Source organism: Microplitis demolitor, chromosome 10 (assembly GCF_026212275.2).
Source record: "Microplitis demolitor isolate Queensland-Clemson2020A chromosome 10, iyMicDemo2.1a, whole genome shotgun sequence".
Lineage (NCBI taxonomy): Eukaryota > Metazoa > Arthropoda > Insecta > Hymenoptera > Braconidae > Microplitis > Microplitis demolitor.
Genome location: NC_068554.1, coordinates 622067 through 645412, shown reverse-complemented (window position 1 = coordinate 645412; position 23346 = coordinate 622067). Strand labels below are relative to the sequence as shown.

At 34.8% G+C, this 23346-nt stretch overlaps 5 protein-coding genes across 7 annotated transcripts in view; 4 read left to right on the top strand and 1 right to left on the bottom strand.

Moving 5' to 3' along the window:
- Window positions 1-23346, bottom strand: part of LOC103571691 (flotillin-2) — a 51002-nt gene that overhangs the window by 5754 nt on the left and 21902 nt on the right. The gene's annotated exons all lie outside the window — the stretch shown is intronic.
- LOC103571684 (glucose dehydrogenase [FAD, quinone]) lies at window positions 11-3764 on the top strand. 2 transcript variants are annotated; one of them, XM_053742531.1, is made up of 5 exons: window positions 11-208; window positions 400-684; window positions 1290-1524; window positions 1660-1830; window positions 1954-3764. In XM_053742531.1, exons 3-5 carry the CDS (start codon window positions 1329-1331, stop codon window positions 3453-3455), a joined length of 1869 nt encoding a protein of 622 aa, XP_053598506.1. In that variant the 5' UTR covers window positions 11-208; window positions 400-684; window positions 1290-1328; the 3' UTR covers window positions 3456-3764. The 2 variants fall into 2 exon arrangements, with proteins under 2 accessions (XP_053598506.1, XP_008548150.1); XM_008549928.3 differs by lacking the exons at window positions 11-208; window positions 400-684 and adding an exon at window positions 1151-1231.
- LOC106694216 (glucose dehydrogenase [FAD, quinone]) lies at window positions 3762-6964 on the top strand. Its single transcript, XM_014444792.1, has 4 exons — window positions 3762-4080; window positions 4478-4577; window positions 5009-5223; window positions 5290-6964. Exons 2-4 carry the CDS (start codon window positions 4509-4511, stop codon window positions 6962-6964), a joined length of 1959 nt encoding a protein of 652 aa, XP_014300278.1. The 5' UTR covers window positions 3762-4080; window positions 4478-4508.
- Window positions 12327-14353, top strand: LOC103571685 (glucose dehydrogenase [FAD, quinone]). The gene is made up of 2 exons (XM_008549931.2): window positions 12327-12402; window positions 12482-14353. The coding sequence occupies exon 2, from the start codon at window positions 12486-12488 to the stop codon at window positions 14328-14330; it is 1845 nt and encodes a 614-aa protein (XP_008548153.1). The 5' UTR covers window positions 12327-12402; window positions 12482-12485; the 3' UTR covers window positions 14331-14353.
- On the top strand, window positions 17177-19270 carry LOC103571686 (glucose dehydrogenase [FAD, quinone]). The gene has a single exon (XM_008549933.2). The coding sequence runs from the start codon at window positions 17286-17288 to the stop codon at window positions 19161-19163; it is 1878 nt and encodes a 625-aa protein (XP_008548155.1). The 5' UTR covers window positions 17177-17285; the 3' UTR covers window positions 19164-19270.

The window sequence follows — 23346 nt, the reverse complement described above, 5'->3', positions numbered from 1 at the left end:
TTAATGTTCTGATAATTTTTTTTATTTTTTAAATTTAGCATTCGATGATTGAAATAAAATTGCTGTTTTTTTTTACAAATTCTATAGTTGTAAATAATATTTATTTATGAATGAATTATGTCAATAGACTATTTGTAAATAAAAGTTTTGAAGAACGTGACAGTTTGCACGTCAACTGAGCATCAGTGAACGTGATGAGTAACAGGTGGTACGTTGAGAAATTTTATAAAGAAATAAATAAATATAAAATGTAGGACAAATGTCTAAAGATTGATCTTGTCCCACAAAACTATTCACTTTAAAAAATTTATGTTTCCATAAAAATAAATACTATCCTCTATTGTAGTTGATCATCCGTGCAATCAGTAATTTAGCTTGACAGTAATCAATTTTTTACAGGCTTTAAAAGGTTTTTCGAGTACCTGAGAAAGGCTTTTAAAAAATGTGTACTCTGATAAAGTAAAAAATAGAGAGGATAAGGACAAGAGAGTACAAGAATGAAATTTGAGGGAGTGGGGTAGAGATTACCCGTTATACAGCAGGTTTGTGCTCTTGGTTAGAGGCCGTACCTTGATCTCATGCTCTCAGTTATTTAAAATGATCCAGCCGGCTGGACCACAACTTTATTTCAAATGTATAATCATCAAATTTTATTACAACTTTAATATTTATTTATCTTTTCTGGTAAGTACTAAATTTCAAAGTTTAAAAATTTATTTATTTATTTTTATACCTCATATTTTATTATAATAAAAACATATACTAGATTAATAATAGACAATAATATAAATAGTGCGTAAAATAATTTTTATTGACCGTATTTATTTGAAATCGTGTCATTATTTGAATAAAAAAAAAAAAAAAAAAAAAATATTATTTTAATAATTTAAATATTTGCGGTAAAAAATTTAATGACATCTGATGATAACAAAAAGATTGTTTTTAAAAAACAGTAGAATAAAGGTTGTGATTATCAAGTTATAATAATAGGGAGTTTTCTAAACTGCACAAACTATTTTCCTTGTGAAATTATATACATATAAATGACGACATTTCAAATTACTTAACCGTTGAAAGTTTGTAAAATCAATTGTTATTCTCAAAGCATCGCTTACATTACGGTTAACCGAGCTTAGGAGATATACACGGACAACAATCGATGACCGGCGTCATTTATCGATACATCCGCTTGCAGTAACTTATTACTTGTGACAGAATTTAAATATTTTATGTAAGTTAAGTTTTATTTAAAAGTGTTAATTAGTCTATTAATTTTTTTACTGTCGTAGGTTTGATGTCATTATAGAGTTTATAATTAAAATCAAACGATGGGCGTTGAGTCAACGATAGCTAGTTATCTGGGTGGTGCTACTGGAAGTCTCAGTTGGTTTTTTCCAGCTCTGGCAATGGCTATTTCGTATTTTCAATTGGAAGTTATGGATAAAGAGTCACAGCCAATTGACATGCCAACCGAGTTGCTGCATCCTGCGTATGATTTTATTGTCGTTGGTGCTGGATCCGCAGGTAATTATTCATTTCAATATGATCGTTTAAAATTGGCGCCAAAAGACGCAAATTTGAGACTAATTTGCCAAATTTTGGACCCGCGAATTGCAATTCGAGTTGGTTGAAAAAACTTAAGGATTTTTAACAAAACAGGTGCCGTGGTTGCAAGTCGTCTGTCAGAAATTGAAAACTGGAACGTGTTACTCTTGGAAGCTGGAGGAGATGAAACGGAAATTTCAGATGTACCTCTGCTGGCTGGTTATCTTCAGCTGAGTAAACTTGATTGGAAATACAAAACAGAACCTCAGGGAGATGCATGTCTAGGTAATTGCACTTATATAGATTATTTTCACGAACTTTCTACACCATTTCACCTTAGAAAGCTGCAGTATCTAGAGCTATTAAAGCGAAATCATGTTTGTGATGTGTCATTTATTTTTATTTAAGCGATGGAACAAGGCCGCTGCAATTGGCCACGTGGAAAAGTTCTAGGTGGCAGCAGTGTCTTGAACTACATGCTGTACCTTCGTGGTAATCGAAAGGACTACGACATTTGGGAACAACAAGGAAATCCTGGTTGGAGTTCCAAAGACGTTTTGTATTACTTTAAAAAATCTGAAGACAATCGCAATCCGTATTTGGCGAACACGATTTACCATTCGACTGGAGGTTATTTGACGGTTCAAGAAGCGCCCTGGCGGACGCCATTGGCAACTGCTTTTGTCAAGGCTGGCCAGGAAATGGGTTACGATATTCGTGACATCAATGGCGCGCGCCAATCGGGTTTCATGATTGCGCAGGGGACTATCAGAGATGGGAGTCGCTGTTCGACGTCAAAAGCCTTCTTAAGACCCGCGAGATTGAGACAAAATTTACATGTGGCTCTGAATTCTCATGTCACTAAAGTTCTGATTGATCCGACGACCAAACGCGCCTACGGAATTGAAATGATGCGCGAGGGTAAAATGTACAGAATTCGTGCCAAAAACGAAGTCATTTTATCTGGAGGTTCTGTCAATTCGCCTCAATTATTGATGCTTTCGGGAGTTGGACCTCGGGATCATTTGGAACAGTTAGGAATTCCAGTGATTCATGATGCGGCCGTTGGGCAGAACCTTCAGGACCATGTTGGACTGGGTGGTCTTACATTTCTAGTTAATCAAGAAGTTTCTATGGTAGAAAACCGGCTGCACAGCGTCTCTTCAGTTATGAGATATGCTATTTTTGGTGACGGGCCTTTGACCGTTTTGGGAGGCGTCGAAGGACTTGCTTTCGTCAATACCAAGTACGTTAACGCTACGGACGATTTTCCAGACATCGAATTGCATTTTATATCTGGGTCTACTAACTCTGATGGCGGTAGACAAATCAGAAAAGTCCACGGCATTACACAGCGATTTTATGATGCAGTTTTTGGGGAAATCAGTAATCGGGATGTCTGGAGTGTCATTCCAATGTTGCTGAGGCCCAAAAGCAAAGGGCTTATCAGACTTCGAAGCAAAAATCCGTTTGACCATCCGCTGATCTATCCGAATTACTTCAAAGAGCCAGAAGACATTGCGACTTTAGTTGAGGGCGTGAAAATTGGCGTCGCATTAAGTAGAACAGCTGCATTTAGAAAGTATGGAAGCGAATTAAATCCAAAACCTTTTCCTGGCTGTCAGCATATTCCGCTCTACACAGATCCTTATTGGGAGTGCATGATACGACACTACTCTGCTACTATTTACCATCCCGTAGGAACTTGCAAAATGGGGCCCAGTTGGGACAGTGAAGCAGTCGTAGATCCTCAATTGAGAGTCTACGGTGTCACTGGATTACGTGTTATCGACGCTTCTATTATGCCAAATCTCGTCAGCGGCAATACCAACGCACCTGCGATAATGATCGGGGAAAAGGGCGCGGACATGATTAAAGAATTTTGGCGTAAGAGGAAACCCGGTTTATGATTTTATCCTTCTTAAGGTGATATTTAAGAGATATTATGGAGACCTAGTGACCTCGAGGAGTCAAGACTGACTAAAATTTTTTTTTAAGTTTTAATAATTTCTGTTACTGTTAAAAATTTTATTACATGACATTTATTTTATTTTATCAGATTTTTAAGATTTTACATATTAATTATAATAAGAATTATTATAAATAAATCTATTAATTAGATTTTGATCTAGATTTATAAAACGACAAAATAAAGATTGACAAGATAAATATTTTATTCTCAATAAAATTATCCTGAAAATTTCGATGGAATTTTAATAAAAAATCTAATATTTAAATGCAACTATATTGTGATTAATGTAGTGATTTATAGATAATGGTTTAAAATTTATCAATGTATTAGATTATGTTTTAATAAACGTAAATTATCGATTATGTAAAGTTATTAATTATACTTAAATAAAAGTTATGTGTAACGCAGGGCTATAGTTTTCTCTAAAATCTCACAAGTGTCTAGATATCATATTATTATTTTTTTCGGCGTTTGTATCAAAGCCAGCCAAGTATAAGATAGCGGACACATCCTGTGACAACGCACTCAGTTGCCCATGAATCGTGTAGCTTAGATGATTATTTGTAAGTATTTTCTCAATATTTATCGAGTTAATAATTACAATACTAATTGCTCTATTAATTACAAAATTTTTCAATAATTGTGTACTATTATAACATTCAAATAAAAATTTTTCTTTGAAAATAATAATTTGTGTCAAATAAATGGAAAAAAAAACTTTCTCTTAATAAATTATTCGAAGTTAAATTTTCAGTGAAACTGTGATTTCAGTATTTATTTGAATTTTCATAAGTTTTATATTTTAAGATAACTTTTCTATTAGTGTGTTAATGTAAACTATCTATTTTTAAAAAAATTAGCGCGGCAAATTTGACCAGTGATAACTGATAAAAATAAATATTTTAAAAAAATACTGCACGACTTGTCAGCGCACCAGTTAACAATGAACTACTTTTACAGATTTAAAAACTCTTTGAATAATAAAATAAAAATGCCAAAAGGGATCATACTTTTGACGGTCCTTAATGCTGCGGGTGTGATATCAGCGCCAGTGCAATGGGTAAATAAAACCGTTCAAATATTAGCTTGTTTATATTTAAATGTTAAAATGTGCAGCAAAGCTTATTGTGGAATGATTAATCTCATTGTTCTGTGTGCATGCTTTTGCATTTGTTATTTACCATAACTTATTTTTTTTCATCTTAATTTAATGATCTAAATGCGGGCGTTATCATGTATGTCAAGGTAAGTAATGTGTGTTTGACAGTTAGTTAAAGGTCCCAAGTTTGGGTATATTTAAAGCATGTTCGCAGTCCCGCTAAATGTGTGCAGAGTGTTGATGATTGATGTTGGTGATTTAACATGGAGTTGTCGCCGATGAATTATAGTGTAATTTAGATCTAGATATTGTCTATTTTATATTTATTAGTTTTAACAATATTCATTACCACCATACATTTCCTGTAATAATGATAATATTTATATTTTCAGTTGCAAGTGATTCCGGAATGGAATGTTACGTATGCGTGTGAGACAGTTTATACGAGCAATAAATGTCAATTTGAAGATATAACTTATTTGCCGCAAGCGTGTGGGCATGGTTTGACTACTTTTATGCTGATGCTACAGACAATAATGACAAGTACATGTGATATTGCTGATCCTTGTCGACGAACTGGGACTAATCATATTAAAGATGATGAAGTGTAAGTTTGATTTTTTAAATGAATTATGTGGTTTAAAGTTTGAGATTAAGTTTTTAATTTCTTTAGATATGACTTTATAATTGTGGGCGCGGGAGTCGCTGGACCAGTAATAGCACGAAGATTGGCTGAACAAGAACCCTGGTGGCGTGTTCTGTTGATAGAAGCTGGACCGGAAGAGCCTACAATGACTGCGTTTCCGGCGTTTGCTTTTAGTGCAATAAATTCGGAATTAGACTGGAGATTTGAGACTGAACCGACGCGGCCTCATCCAACTGCTTGCTTAAAATCTGGTGGCAGATGTACTTGGCCGAGAGGCAAAATGGTGTCAGGCACCGGTGGAATGTATGGAATGATGTATGTTCGAGGTCATCCAGAAGTTTACAACAGATGGGCACAAGCTGGTAATAAAGGCTGGTCTTATCTCGATGTGGAGCATTACTTTGAACGAGCGGAGAATCCAGAAATGCCTGGTATGACATCTGGACCACCCTTTCGACGTACTAAAGCCGGTGGTCCAGTGAGAATTGAATACTTTCCGTACAAACCGCCTTTTGGTGATGAGATTTTAAGAGCGGCTTCCGAACTGGGTTACCGGACTTCTGAACTCTACGGTGAGAGGCAAACAGGATTCATGGTGGCTCCAATGATGACTCAGGGAGGACTACGTGGAACGACATCGCGATTTTATTTACGACCAATTGTGCACAAGTCTAACTTGAAAGTACTGACGAATGCTCGGGTGACGCGGATTATCAAAAATCCGTGGACAAAAAACGCCTGGGGCGTTGAACTGATTGATAAGTATGGAGTTAAACGGAGAATAAAGGCTGACAAAGAAGTTATTTTGACTGCAGGAGCTGTAGGGTCGCCACAGATCCTACTGTCCTCAGGAATAGGACCGAGAGAAGACTTAAGGAAAGTAGGAATTACTTTGTATCATGAACTTCCGGTTGGGCGCAATCTTCATAATCATGTGTCAGTTGGTCTGAAAATGAGCATCAATGATACCTTTTATGAAGACATTACTCTTGAGGCTGTAAAAGAGTATTTGAGTAATCGAACTGGACCTCTAACGAGCACTGGACTCACTCAAGTAACGGCTTTCCTTGAAAGTTCATTCGCGATACCTGGTGTTCCGGATATACAGATTTTCTTTGATGGGTACAGTTCATCTTGCCCAAAAACTGGTCAACAGAATGAGTGCTTTGATGGCAGCTTACAGCCTTGTTCTATGAGACGAGAAATATCTGCACGTCCCACTGCTGTGATCATCAAGTCTCGAGGACTTTTGACACTCAGATCAGCAAATTCACTAGACCCACCGATAATTTATCCAAATTATTTCACGGATCAGGAGGATTTAAAAGTATTGGTTGAGGGAGTTAAAAAAGTACTAGAGCTTACGAAAACGCATACTATGAAAAAATGGGATCTAAGACTGGACGAAACGATACTGCCGGCTTGTTCAAAATATCCCTTTGGAACTGACGCCTATTGGGAATGTTATATTAGAATGGAAACTGGCCCTGAAAACCACCAATCGGGAACCTGTAAAATGGGACCCAAAACTGACCCCGACGCTGTTGTTGATAACGAACTTAGATTGCACGGCATTCCTAATATTAGAGTTGCAGATGCTTCTATATTTCCCGATGTTCCTAATGCGAATCCCTGCGCTGCCATTATTATGGTCGCTGAAAAGGCCGCTGATATGATTATCAATACTTGGGAAGGGTTATGATATGTATCAGCATTAAATAAAGTAAACTTTTTGTAAACATGTGTTGTTATTTTTAAAAAAAACTCTAGTTTCTCTATTTACGAGGTTGTCTTCCAAGTACCATAAACAATATTTTTTAAATCCGTCAGGAATAATGTTTGATAATATTAGATTTAAGATATATAACAAATACGTTACGGTAGGTAAAATATTATGTAAATATATCTGTCGAACAACTTGTTTATAAAAATAGATGAATCTTGAATCTATAATTCAAGCTCTCTGGACAAGGTTACGTTGGTTGATAATAAGAAAGGTGACGACTTATGCAAATGAATACTTAAAAAATTTGTAAAACCTGCTTGTAATTCGAGATAATTTACGTTTCTTGGTTTGAAATACAACCGAGAATGAATCACTTTCAAGTATCGCATAATCAGTTTGACAGTGAACGAGGAAGAGTGACAGCCCACCGCTTTACTTTGGTAAGTTGATTTAGATTTTATATTATTTATATAGCAAATAAAAATAAATAATTTTTTAGAAATATGGATTCGTGTTTAATTCAAACTTGTGAATCAGCAATCAATGGAACGTCACCATTAATATTTACTCAGTTGATTCAAATGCTATTGGTGGCACAATGTGGTCTTGGAAAAATAAATGAGTATCCTCCGGATCGAACGTCTGAGATTGTATCTAATGTTGAAGAATCATTTGATTTTATAATTGTGGGCGGTGGATCAGCAGGATCGGTTTTGGCTGCACGATTATCTGAGCAGCCTAATTGGAAGGTGTTACTAATAGAAGCTGGAACATATCCTTCAGCAATGAGTGATGTGCCAGGCTTACTTTTAGGTTTACAAGGTTCTAAGGAAGACTATGCTTATCAACTAGAACCTCAGAGTGATTTTTGTTTGGGAATGGTTGACAAACGCTGCGTTTGGGCAAAAGGTAAATCTCTGGGTGGAAGCTCTGCTATGAATGCGATGCTGCACATTTATGGAAATAGTAGGGATTATGATTCTTGGGCTGCGAATGGTAATAAAGGTTGGAGTTATGACGACGTACTTCCGTACTTCAAAAAATCTGTCAACTATCCAGGTGAAGTTGTCCAAAAATATGGTGACAGATATCTTGGAACTGACGGACCTATAAATATTCGTTCTTACAACTATTCGGATTCTTCTGTTCAAGAAGTCTACTTACAAGCGGTAGCAGAAAGGGGAATCCCGGTATTAGATGCTTTTAATACAAATCGATATATTGGGTACGGTAAGGCACATGGGACTATTGACAATGGGCGCCGAATGAATGTAGCAAAAGCTTTTCTATCTCCGATAAAAAATAGAGAAAATCTTTTTGTCATGACTTCTACCAGAGCTGATGAAATTTTGATAAATGACAACCGAGCTCACGGAGTACGAGTTACACTAGAAGATGGCAGGACAGTTGATTTAAAAGCATCGAAAGAAGTTATTGTTTCTGCTGGTTCTATAGCATCTCCACAATTATTAATGTTATCTGGGATCGGGCCTAAAAAAGATCTAGAGGAGTTGGGTATCGAGTGCAAAGCTGACTTGCCGGTTGGTAAAAATCTTCAAGATCATCTCATTTGGCTGGGAATTCATTTGGAGTTTGTAAATGGATCACGTGAAATTAAAACTCCTCTGAGTGTGCTCGATGATGCTTATGATTATTTAATTCACGGAAAAGGTGAGTTTGCAAATGTGGGAGGTGTAGATTTACTTGGATTTGTTAATCTTGAAGATCCTGCCTCTCTTTATCCTGAGATTGAATTTCATCATATTTACGTCCCGCAAGGACACGTTCTTAAAATGGACGCAATGCTGAAAGCCTGTGGTCTTGCCAAGGATCTCAGCGACGAGCTTATGAAATTAACTGTGGCTACTGACACAATTTACGTAAGTCCCGCATTGTTGAAGCCAAAAAGTATTGGTGAACTAAAGCTTCGCAGTAAATCGCCAAGTGAGCCTGTTAAAATTTTTGCCAATTACCTAACGGACGAACACGATAAAGACAAGTTGATTAAAACAGTAGACTTTGTCAAAAGTCTTCTAGACACTGAAGCTTTTAAGAAACTTGGGGTCAAGTTACGTAATTTTTCCATACCTGGATGTAAAGATTTTGTATTTGATACCTCAGATTACTGGGAATGTAACATCAGACACACTGCCGGAACTCTTTACCACCCAGTTGGAACCGTACGAATGGGAACTCCAATCGATCCTAAATCTGTAGTCGACTATAATTTGAAAGTTTTAAGTATCGACAGCCTTAGAGTTATCGATGCTTCGATCATGCCAGTTATCACAAGTGGCAACACTCACGCACCAACATTAATGATCGCAGAGAAAGGAGCTGATTTGATTAAACAGCATTGGCTTATCAAAGATGAATTGTAATTTATACGACTGTTCAATTATCGATAATGACAAAGTAGCTGACAATGAACTTAAATTTTAATTGTTTAGATAAATACATTTTAACTGTTTCTGTAAGTAGAATTAGAATTATTGGGATAAATTAAAAAATATATATGAATATTTATAAGTAATGTATTTTACATGAAATTATTGTAACTTTAATAAAATATCACGTAGAATAAGGAAAAAAAAAAATTAGAACAGATCGACGGCCTCGCTGACATATAGATTGTGCTTGGAATTGTCAAAGGTTATATTACGTTTATGTTTTTATCTGTTGCGATTATTGTATATATAAATATACGTGTATATAGGAAGGTTAACTATAAACTTGCACTTGAGTTATTATTTATAGTGACTTTTAAAATCAGAAAGCATGACATTTGAACAAGTAATTACGGTATCGGTTGTTTTATTTGAATCAGTAATTGACCTGCTTTGTTATCAAGTCAGTTTAATACTACCGGACAAACAAAAAATATTTGAGTACGTTGTATACTTTTTAAATCATCAGTTGCTTAGTACTTAAGTATAAATAATTGCGGCTGCTTCATAATTTTGGTAAGTAAGATATTATATAAAAAAATAAAGATAAATATTAAGCTTTGGTGAACCTAAAAAATACTTCTTTTAGAAAAATGGATTCGTATTGGGCTTATAATTGTACATCTTCAGTCAGTGGACCGTCACCACTGGTATTTAGTCAATTGATTCAGACACTCATTGCGGCACAATGTAGTCTTGGTAGAATAGACGATTATCCTCCGAATCGAACGTCTGAGATTGTAGCAAATGTTGAAGAATCATTTGATTTTATAATAGTCGGTGGTGGATCAGCTGGATCAGTTCTAGCAGCTCGATTATCTGAGCAGCCTGATTGGAAGGTGTTGCTAATAGAAGTTGGTACTTATCCTTCAGGAAAAAGTGACGTACCAGCTTTATTTTTAGAACTGCAAGGAACTTCGGAAGACTTTGCTTATAAAGTTGAACCACAGAGTGACTTCTGCTTGGGAATGGTTGATAAACGTTGCAAATGGTCAAAAGGGAAAGTTCTTGGGGGGAGCTCTGTTATTAATGCTATGCTATATATTTATGGTAATAAAGGAGACTTTGATTCATGGGCGGCAGAAGGCAATGAAGGTTGGGGTTATGAGGACGTTCTTCCTTATTTCAAGAAATCGGTTAATTATCCGCATGAAGTAATCCAGAAATATGGGGACAAATATTACGGAAGTAAAGGTCCTTTGAGTGTACGCTCTTATAATTATACGGAGTCTGATATCCAAGAAATTTTTTTACAAGCCGCTGCAGAAAAAAATATACCGACTTTGGACGCTTTTAATGCGGATCGTTTTATAGGTTTTGGAAAAGCACATGGAACACTTGATAAGGGTCACCGTAATAGTGCAGCAAGAGCTTTTTTATCTCCGATAAAAAATAGAGAAAATCTTTTTGTCATGACTTCTACCAGAGCTGATGAAATTTTGATAAATGACAACCGAGCTAACGGAGTACGAGTTACACTTAAAGATGGAAGGATAGTTGATTTAAAAGCATCGAAAGAAGTTATTGTTTCTGCTGGATCTATAGCATCTCCACAATTGTTAATGTTATCTGGCATTGGACCTAAAAAAGATCTAGAGGAGTTGGGTATCGAATGCAAAGCTGATTTGCCGGTTGGTAAAAATCTTCAAGATCATCTTAATTGGCTGGGAATTCAATTAGAATTTAGAAATAATTCACATCAAGATAATGTTACTGCTAGTTATCTCAATGATGCGTACAATTATCTGGCTTACAATAAGGGTGGATTAGCAGGGATAGGCGGAATAGATTTACTTGGTTTTGTTAATCTTGATGATCCATTATCACCATACCCAGATATTCAATTTCATAATTTGTTTGTACCCCAAGGCCATGTCACTGTAATGGATACTTTATTAAAAGCGATGGGGATAGCGCAAGATTTGAGTAATGATCTTATCAACTTATCTAAAAATATCAACACCATTTTCATGTGCCCTACTTTATTGAAGCCTAAAAGTATTGGCGAAATAAAACTACGGAGCAAGTCACCAAGCGATCCCGTGAAAATTTATACTAATTATCTGATAGATGAAAGAGACAAACAAAAAATGCTTAAAGCCGTTGATTTTGTCAAAGACTTTGTAAATACTGAAGCTTTTAAAAGACTTGGCGCTAGTTTACGAAATTTTATGATACCTGATTGCAAAAATAATCAATACGACAGCATACAATACTGGGAATGCAATTTGAAACACATGGCAGGTACCATCTATCACCCAGTTGGAACAGTACGCATGGGAATTCCCGAGAATCCAAAATCTGTCGTTAATTCTGAATTGAAAGTTCTTGGGATTGATAAGCTTCGGGTAATAGATGCTTCAATTATGCCGGATATCACCAGCGGTAACACTAATGCTCCAACAATGATGATCGCAGAAAAAGGTGCCGACATCATTAAAGCGTTTTGGCTCAAATAAAATAAATTTTGATTTTTTTCAAAATTTGTGCTATGGTTTATTATAAATAAAAAAATTATTGGAACTTATTAATGTTATTGTTTAATGTTTAATTTGAATAATCATTCATCAACAATACACAGTCGATTTCCATTAACTGGAAACTTTAAGCCGGAATTTCCAGTTAATTCGACTGTATGTCTATAAAAATTTATACAATTTGTTCTTTTGTGAAATAGTTAAGAAAATATACTAATTATAACGCTATGGAAAATTTAGTATAATTTATTACCGTCAATAACTTTGCAGAAAATTGGAGATGCGAAGCTATACTTTGGAATATATATTATTTTATCGAAGATAACGGTAACTGTATTAACATTATTATATCAACTGTTCAAATCTGCCACCTGATGAATACTCATTTTTAATGTAGGTAGTTATCGATGGATTGTGAAAGTTTAACTTTAGTTGAATTGTAGTTCAAAAATATCTGGATTGTTTCAAGAGTTGCGAGATTTTAAGTATAGTAAGTATTCACTTTAATTAGTAGTTTTGACAATAAAAAACTGCAAGTTTTTATAAAATGTTATAAATAATTTATGTAGTGTGATGGATTCGTGTTTGGTTCAAGACTGTACCTCTCTAACCTGTGGACCGTCACTATTAGTATTTACCCAATTGATCCAGACATTTATAGCACCTCAATTCAGTTTTAGTAAAATAGAGGATTATCCTCCGGATCGAACGTCTGAGATTGTATCTAATGTTGAAGAATCATTTGATTTTATAATCGTTGGGGGTGGATCAGCTGGATCGGTATTAGCGTCACGATTATCTGAACAGCCAAATTGGAAAGTATTACTAATCGAAGCTGGAACATATCCTTCAGCAAAGAGTAACGTACCGGCTAGATTTTTTGAACTATGGGGAACTGCAGAAGACTATTTCTATCCGCAAGAACCACAAGAAAATTTTTGCTTAGGAATGGTGAACAAACGTTGTCCATGGTCGGGAGGAAAAGCATTGGGTGGAAGTTCTGTGATCAATGGTTTGGTATATATTTATGGAAATAAAGGCGATTTTGATTCTTGGGCTGCAGAAGGGAATGAAGGCTGGAGCTACGAAGATGTTCTTCCTTATTTTAAAAAATCCAATAATTACCCACGAGAAACAATCGAAAAGTACGGTGACAAGTATCTAGGAAGTGACGGGCCCTTGAGTGTCCGATTGTGCAATGACACAAGTTCGACATTTCAAGAAATTGTGACAAAAGCTGCCATGGAAATAGGCGTACCGAAATTAGATGTTATTAATACAGATCGTTTTATTGGGTTTGGAAGAGCACATATTACTGCAGAAAACGGATACCGTGTTAATGCAGCGAAAGCTTATTTATCTCCTGTCAGAAGTAGAGAAAATCTCTATGTTATGCCCTCTACGAGAGCTGATCAAATTATGATTAATGACAACCGAGCTACGGGAGTACGGGTTACACTAAAAAATGGTAGAGCTTTAGAATTAAAAGCTTCAAAAGAAGTTATTTTATCTGCTGGAGTCATGGGATCTCCGAAGTTGTTAATGTTATCCGGAATCGGGCCTAAGGAAGATTTAGAAAAATTTTCGATTGAATGTTTGATTGATTTACCGGTCGGAAAATATCTTAAGGATCACGTACTTTGGCATGGTATTTTTCTGGAATTTTCAAAACAACCAGACTTGCATAAACCTTCAGATCATAACGAAGGTGCGTTAGCTGGAATTGGTGGGTTAGACCATACCGGTTTTATAAATGTTAATGACCCTACTTCAATTTATCCGGATATCCAATTTTTAAGTTTTTACATACCACAAGGTGATAAATCTACAATGGCTCAGATGTTAGATACCTTTGGTCTTTCACCAGAAATGCGTGACAGCATTGTAAACTCAACAGTTACTAACAATAATTTAGTTATATCTCCTTTTTTGTTGAAACCAAAAAGTACTGGAGAAATAAAATTACGCAGTAAGTCACCCGCTGATGGAGTTAAAATTTTTCAAAATTATTTAATCGATGAACGAGACACTGAAACGTTACTGAAGTCAGTGGATTTTGTCAAAAGCCTTTTGAATACTGAAGCTTTTAAGAGTTTTGGAATGAAAATACGAAATATTACGATACCCGGATGCGATAATTTTGAATTTGATAGTTCTGGGTATTGGGAATGCTTTATCAGACATACTGGGCATTCTGGTTATCACTCAGTTGGGACAGTACGTATGGGAACCCCCGAAAATCCCAAGACCGTTGTCGACTTTAAATTAAAAGTTTTAGGAATCGATCATCTTCGAGTTATAGATGCTTCGATTATGCCAGACGTCACTAGCGGTAATACCAATGCCCCCTCAATAATGATCGGAGAAAAAGGTGCAGATATCATTAAAGAATATTGGCTTCACAAAAATGAGTTGTGATTCTCCGAAAACTTGTCGGTAAAAGTTTTTGATACAAACTCATTATATTTGAATATCTTTTATTGTTTATAATACATTATTTTTATATTACTGAGAAATAATAAATTAAATAGAAAAACACTAAAGCGTAGAAAAATGAATTTTTTTTTTATTATATCCAATATTTAAATATGTGCAACACGTCATTGAAGACTTTAAGAAAAATTTCGCTTATTATAATTTTTAATATAACAAAAATATGATAAATGTGAATATACATTGATATATCAATTTTCTCACTCTTGGTAAATAATTTAATTTATAATTTTGTGCATTGACATTATTATAACAACTGTTTAAACTTTAAACAAGACATGTGGTTAATTTAAATGTAGATAGCTTTCTGGGAGAAGTTTAAAATAAATATATGAGATCATATTAATGTGTTAAAATTTAGATAACAGCTTCACAAGCATTTGGATTATTTCGAGGATTACTACAGCCAAAATACAGTCAGTACTTTTTTCAATTATTTGGAAGTTAAAAAAGATCATTGGTTTAAAACAAACTATATGCAGGTAATTCAGCAACATGGAATCGTGCCTGGCTCAAAATTGTACATCACCAATCAGTGGACTATCACCAATAGTATTTACTCAACTAATACAGACGCTTATAACAGCGCAATGCAGCCTTGGCAGAATAGAAGACTATCCCCCGGATCGAACATTTGAGATTTTGAAAAATATAGACGAATCATTTGATTTCATAATTGTCGGTGGGGGTTCAGCTGGATCGGTTTTAGCTGGAAGATTATCTGAGCAGCCTGATTGGAAGGTGTTACTAATAGAAGCTGGAACTTACCCTTCAGCAAAAAGTGATGTGCCAGGTCTGTTTTATGAACTATGGGGATCTCCAGAAGACTATGCTTATCAAGAAGAACCGCAGAGAGATTTTTGCTTGGGAATGAAGAATAAACGTTGTAGATGGTCGGGAGGAAAAGCATTAGGTGGCGGTTCTACTATTAATGGTATGATGTATATTTATGGAAATAAAAGAGATTTTGACAACTGGGAAGCAGAAGGTAATGAAGGCTGGGGCTACGAAGATGTTCTTCCTTATTTTAAGAAATCCAATAATTATCCACGTGAAACAATCGAAAAATATGGTGACAAGTATTTAGGACGTGATGGGCCCTTAAGTTTACGATTATGCAATGATACTATTTCGGCATTCACGGAAATTATTATAAAAGCTACGGCAGAAATAGGTATTCCAAAATTAGATATTATTAATACGGATCGTCATATTGGATTTGGAAGATCACACATCAATGCAGAGAATGGGCGCCGTGTCAGTGCAGCGAAAGCATTTTTATCCCCGGCAAGAAATAGAAAGAACCTTTTCATTATGACTTCTACGAGAGCTGATAAAATTTTGATAAAAGATAATCGAGCAATAGGAGTACAAGTTACACTCAAAGATGGCAGGACAATCGAAATAAAAGCATCGAAAGAAGTTATTCTATCTGCTGGAACCATGGGATCTCCAAAATTATTAATGTTATCTGGCATCGGGCCTCAAGAACATTTGAAAGAATTTGAGATTGAATGCATAGCTAATTTACCAGTAGGAAAATATCTCAAAGATCATATTGTTTTTCCTGGTATTTTTTTAAGATTTATGAATGAATCTCATGTAAATAAAACGCCGCTTGACTCACAGGATGATGCGTACACGTATCTAGCTCATGAAGAAGGTGAATTGGCTGGAATTAATGGCGTGGACTTCACCGGTTTCATTAATGTCAAGGATCCTACTTCAATTAATCCAGACATACAATTTTTAAATTTTTACATACAGCAAGGAGATAATTCTACAATGGCTCGTTTGCTAGATAATTTTGGCATTTCACCAGAAATACGTGATCATATTGTTAACTCAACAAAGACTGAAGATAATTTTCTCATGTCACCTATTTTGATAAAACCAAAAAGCGTTGGAGAAGTTAAGTTACGGAGCAAGTCATCCGCTCACCAAGTTAGAATTTTTCAAAATCATCTAACTGATGAACGAGATAAAGAAACGTTGCTAAAATCGGTAGATTTTGTCAAACGCCTTCTGGATACCGAGGCTTTCCGAAATTTGGGAGTGAAAATACGAAACATGACAATACCCGGATGTGATAATTTTGAATTTGATAGTTCTGAATATTGGGAATGCTTCATCAGACATACTGGCTTTTCTGCTTATCATTCAATTGGTACAGTCCGCATGGGAACTCCTGACAACCCTAAGACTATTGTCGACTTTAAATTAAAAGTTTTGGGAATCGATCAACTTCGAGTTATAGATGCGTCGATTATGCCAGATGTCACCAGCGGTAATACCAATGCTCCCACAATGATGATTGCTGAACACGGTGCTCATATTATTAAAAAATATTGGCTCTATGAAAATCCGTTGCGATTCTGATAATTTTTTTTAGCTTACCGAAATAATAAGTATATTTGATTGTTTATGTTATACTATTAATATATAATTGACAAAAAATAAAGGAACAACACGTGAATGGGTAAGAAATGAGCACTTTCAAATATATCCCATATGTAAAATATGTACAATCTACTAATAAAAACCTAAATAACAATATCGTTGATTATAATTTCGAATGTAACCTAAAACATTATAAGTTTAAACACACTTGAGAAATCAATTTCTTCAGTTTTAGTGAATATTTTGATTTGTAATTATGAGCAAATGATATTTCATACCAGCTGTTCAAACTTGACACAAAGTATGTAGTTAATTTGTATGTAGATTAGCAATTTGCAAGAAGATTGAAATCGTTGAAATTCATATCGCGGATTTGATGTTATCGAATAACGACTCACGTCACCGTCAATTTTTATAATTATTTGTATTAAAACCAGACAAAAACTATCAGTTTATAAAAACAATAATCGAAATATTAACATGGATTCGTGCGTGGCTCATAATTGTTCATCTCCAATCAGTGGAACGACACCAGTAGTATTTACTCAACTGATTCAGACGCTAATAGCAGCGCAATGCAGCCTTGGCAAAATAGAAGACTATCCCCCGGATCGAACATGGGAGATTATGAAAAATGTTGAAGAATCATTCGATTTTATCATTGTCGGTGGTGGATCAGCTGGATCGGTTTTGGCTGCTCGATTATCAGAACAGTCTGATTGGAAGGTGTTACTAATAGAAGCCGGAACTTATCCTTCAGCAATAAGTAGTGTACCGAGTCAATACAATGAATTATGGGGAAGTAAAGAAGATTATCGTTATCAGCATGAACCACAGAGAGATTTTTGCTTGGGAATGGTAAATAAGCGTTGTCTATGGTCGGGAGGAAAAGTATTAGGTGGCGGTTCTACTATCAATGGTATGATATATATTTATGGAAATAAAAGAGATTTTGACAACTGGGAAGCGGAAGGTAATGAAGGCTGGGGCTACGAGGATGTTCTTCCTTATTTTAAGAAATCCAATAATTATCCAAGAGAAACCATCGACAAATATGGTGACAAGTATTTAGGACGTGATGGGCCCTTAAGTGTACGATTATTCAATTACTCGAGTTCGATTTTTCATGAAGTTGTTATAAAAGCTGCTGAAGAAAAAGGCATTCCAAGAGTAGATATTTTTAACACTGATCAATATATTGGCTTTGGAAAACTTCATATGACTGCTGACAAAGGACGACGTGTAAGTGCAGCAACAGCTTATTTATCTCCTATCAAAAACAGAAAAAATCTCTATGTCATGACTTCTACAAGGGCTGATGAAATTTTAATAAAGGACAACCGAGCAACAGGAGTACGGGTTTTAGTGAATAATGGTTCGACCATAGAACTAAAGGCTTCAAAAGAAGTTATTTTATCTGCGGGAGCTATAGGATCCCCAAAGTTATTAATGTTGTCCGGCATTGGGCCTAAAGAAGATCTAGAAAAATTTAAAATTCAATGCAAAGCTGATTTACCAGTTGGAAAATATCTCAAGGATCATGTTGTTTGGCATGGTATTTTTTTGGAATTTGTAAATCAATCGCATGCAAGAAACAATCTCTTCGATTCACAGGATGATGCGTACCAGTATTTAACTCGCAACGAAGGTGCATTGACTGGTTTGGATGAATTAGATTTTTCTGGATTTATCAATGTTCAGGATCCTAGTTCAATTTATCCAGACATTCAATTTTTACACGCATACGTATCACAAGATGACAATTCTACGTTGGCTCGGACGTTAGATAGGTTTGGGCTCTCACCAGAAACACGAGATAGCATCGTCAACTCAACCAAGAAAAATGATATTTTTTTTATGTCTCCTTTTTTATTAAGACCAAAGAGCATAGGAGAAGTTAAATTACGCAGCAAATCACCCGCGGACTCAGTTAGATTGTTCCAACGACATCTCACCGACAAAAGCGACATAGAAACGTTGTTAAAATCAGTAGATTTTGTCAAACGCCTTTTAGATACCGAAGCTTTCAAAAATTTTGGAGTAAAAATACGAAATATCACGATACCCGGATGTGATAAATTTGAATTTGATAGTTCTGGATATTGGGAATGCTTTATCAGACATACTGCTTTTTCCGGTTTTCATTCAGTCGGAACCGTTCGGATGGGAACTCCTGAAAATCCCAAAACTGTTGTCGACTTCAAATTAAAAGTTTTGGGAATCGATCAACTCCGAGTTATAGATGCTTCAATTATGCCAGAGGTCACCAGCGGCAATATCAATGCTCCGACAATGATGATTGCGGAAAAAGGAGCCGATCTTATCAAAGAGTTTTGGATAAAGACAAAAAAATTTTGATTCTTTCGATATTACTTATACTTTTTTTTTCTTTTTATTTTGTAATGTGAAAAATAAAGTCATATTTTTTAATTAATAGAAATAAAATACATTGTTGTAATTGTAGAAAACATGTTGTCCGAATGTAAATAAATGATCAATAATAAAACAGAGAAAAATTCAGTATTTATGACTACTATTTGAATTAGGTCATTGTTAGAGACAATTTGGAACTGACTGATTAGGTCGTGACATCCGGTAGTAGAAAATAAAACTTTTTTTACTCCGCGATACTATTGTGTTTCCAATGTAACTACCAATGCTATGAAGCTCAAGGTAAATTAATCCTGATTGTCACATTTCCATATATATATACATTAACAATGCAGTTTCAAGATTTTTTGACCAGTTTTTCCAGTTTTCAAGCTACGTCTATAGGATGACACATGATAATACTACTATTTACTGCAGGCAATTAATTTATGTAAAATGTATGAAATGTGGATGTATATGGAAGCTTATAGTATACATTATAATGATATTAAAATTGTTAGTCCATCTGTTCATACTCGACACATAACAAATATTTAATCTGACAGCAGACAGTAAATAGAAGGTGTGAATAAATAAAATGTAATTAAATTAAATTGTAAATAATATTAACGTATTGGGAAACCTCAACTTCAGTTCGAAAAGCACCTGAATTATCGAACGACTCACAAAAATTAAAATATAGTAAGTCCAGATTTTAATTACTCGTTTCAAAAATAAATAAAACCCTTTAATTCTTATAAAATTTTTTAGAAAATTTATATAGTGCGATGGATGTATGCTGGAGTCAAAATTGTACCTCTCCAATCAGCGGACCATCACCGTTAGTGTTTAGCCAATTGATTCAGACACTCATTGCGGCGCAATGTAGTCTTGGTAGAATAAACGATTATCCTCCGGATCGAACATCTGAGATTGTAGAAAACTCCGAAGAATCATTCGACTTTATAATTGTCGGTGGTGGATCAGCTGGATCGGTTCTAGCAGCACGATTATCTGAGCAGCCTGATTGGAAAGTTCTAGTAATCGAAGCCGGAACTTATCCTTCAGCAAGAAGTGACATTCCAAATTTATCTTCAGGAGCACAAAGAAACTCGGAAGAATATGATTATCCAGCAGAACCACAAGAAAATTTTTGTTTAGGACAGGTGAATAAACGTTGTAGAATGGCCACAGGAAAAGGATTGGGCGGAGGCACTACTCTTGGTTGTAATGCATATATTTACGGACATAGAAAAGATTATGATGAGTGGGAAGCGGAAGGTAATAAAGGTTGGAACTTCGAAAGTGTCCTCCCTTATTTTAAAAAATCATCAAATTACCCACAAGGAATAATAGAACAATATGGTGAGAATTATTTAGGAACTGATGGGCCTGTGAGCGCACGATTGTTGAATTATAGTGGTACATCATATCCAAAAGCAGTCGTAGAAGCTGTGGGCGAAATAGGTATTCCAAAGATAGATATTTTTAATATCGGCCATTCTATTGGATTCACAAAAATTCACGTGATGGTAGAAAATGGGCAACGTGTCAATACAGCAAAAGCTTTTCTATCTCCGATAAAAAATAAAAAAAATTTGTATGTCATGACTTCTACCAGAGCTGATGAAATTTTGATAAATGACAACCGAGCTAACGGAGTACGAGTTACACTCAAAGATGGAAGGACAGTTGATTTAAAAGCATCGAAAGAAGTTATTCTATCTGCTGGAGTCATAGGATCTCCAAAATTATTGATGTTATCTGGGATTGGGCCTAAAAAAGATTTAAAAGAACTTGAAATCGATTGTATAGCTGATTTGCCAGTTGGTAAAAATCTTATCGACCAACTTATATGGCAGGGTGTTTTTTTGGAATTCCCAAATAAAACACATGCCCATAAAACTGTTCTCAGTCAACAAGATGACGCATACATGTATCTTGTTCATAAAGAAGGTCCTCTGTCTGGTATGGACGGGTTTGATTTCACCGGATTTGTTAATGTCAACAATCTTAATTTAACTTATCCTGACATTGAATTTCAAAATTATTACGTTGCGCAAGGAGATGATTCAACGATGTCACGTGTGCTAGATACTTTTAATTTTTCACCAGAAGTACGTGATTTTATCGTTAGCTCAACAATGACTAATGATAATTTGCTAATGTCCGCCATTTTGTTGAAACCAAAAAGCACTGGAGAAGTTAAGCTACGCAGTAAGTCACCTACTGATTCAGTTAAAATTTTTCAAAATTATTTAACCGATAGCCGAGATGAGGAAACGTTGCTAAAAAGCGTAGATTTCATCAAAAGACTTCTGGAGACCAAGGCTTTCAAAAATCTTGGCATGAAAATACGAAAAATTATCATACCTGGGTGCGATAATTTAAAATTCGATAGTTCTGAGTATTGGGAATGCAATATTAGACATACGGCTGGTAGTTATAATCACCCGGTTGGAACTGTACGTATGGGAACACCTGATAATCCTAAATCCGTTGTTGATTCCACATTGAAAGTGCTGGGAATTGATCAACTGCGAGTAATCGATGGGTCTATCATGCCTGATGTTGTCAGCGTGGGTCCTCTTGCTACTACACTAATGATTGCAGAAAAAGGAGCTGATTTTATTAAAAACTACTGGATTAATGAAAATAAATCATAAACTATAAAGGTTACATAAAATATGAAAGCTTATTCTATACGATGAATAAATTATTTTCAAAGTAACCGGAAATAAAAATATTTCAAAAAATTTACTCACGTTGGTAGTTTTTTTCTTATTCCTTCTATTTAATAAAAACATGAATTTATAAAGTATATATAGATATTATTATTATTGAAAAAACTTTATGATCGAGTATTGATATATATCAATTATTCACGGAACGCATAATTCAATACTAATATTATCATGCGATTTGTTTCCGCAGCAGGACCTAATTGTTTGCATAAAAATACGGATAAAAGGAAAAGTACTAAATCTTTTTATTCATAATGCTTATGGAAATCGAAAGGTATACGCTCGGGAAAGCATACCGTAACGAATAATTGTGACTATTGGTACAAAAAAAAAGCAATAGTAATAGTCTGGTAAATAATTTTTTACTTATCGTATTTTAGCTGGTTCATTTGTGTTTTAGATAACAAACAGTGCTAATGTCAGACAACTAACTTTTCTGATATTAATTATATTCTTTGTGAACAGTCAATAAAAGCCTACTTGTGAGCGTCGAATTGTGCTGGAAAGTGTATCAATTAATTTATTTAAAAATATAATTAAAGTTAAAAAAATGTCGTGGATGGGTAGAAATTTAACTGATCTTTGCTCAGTAGAATCGACGATTTCTACATGTCAACCTCCGGCCTTTATGTTTCTCGCACTTGTAACAAATCTTTTCGGTTCTTCTTCAGATAATTTTCCTTCTACTTCTACATATTCTAAATCCGTATTTAATTCAGAACTAAGTACAACGAGTCTGCCATATAATTTGAATCTAGATTACAAAATTTCAAGTTATCCGTTTCCTAATTTTAATACAAATAAACGCATTTGTAAAGGATGTGGTGTGAAAAAGACTACTGAAGACCCGACCGCGTTTTCAAGTGAAAAATTTTATTTAAATAACGAATGGAGTGTTTTTAATACTAATAGTGATCATAAACAAGGTAAAAAATTGAAGTATCCTGAATTGAGTGGTTTTTCTCCAGTAGAGTATGATTTTATCATTGTCGGAGCTGGATCTGCGGGATGTGTTCTTGCCAATAGATTGTCCGAGATAAATCATTGGAAAGTAAGTACTTATTAAATTAATAATACTGTTTTCATAAATTTTTGAGTTTTTAGAATTATAAAGAACATTAATTACTGGTTATCTTTATAACTACAATGTTAATGACCGGTTATTTGAAGTATAAGGAAAATGTGTTATTGTTGATTATATTTATCACCGCAATTATATTAATTACATAGAATGTTTAGGTGATAAAAGTAAAATGAATAATGTTATTGCTATATATCAAAGAATTTTTATAAAATTATTTTTGATCTATAAGTCATCATTTCAGAAAATCTTATAAAGTGCGAAATTAATATAAAGTTAATAATCAAAATAGGTTCTTTTATTGGAAGCCGGCATTGAAGAGCCTGATGTCGCTGATGTACCGTCA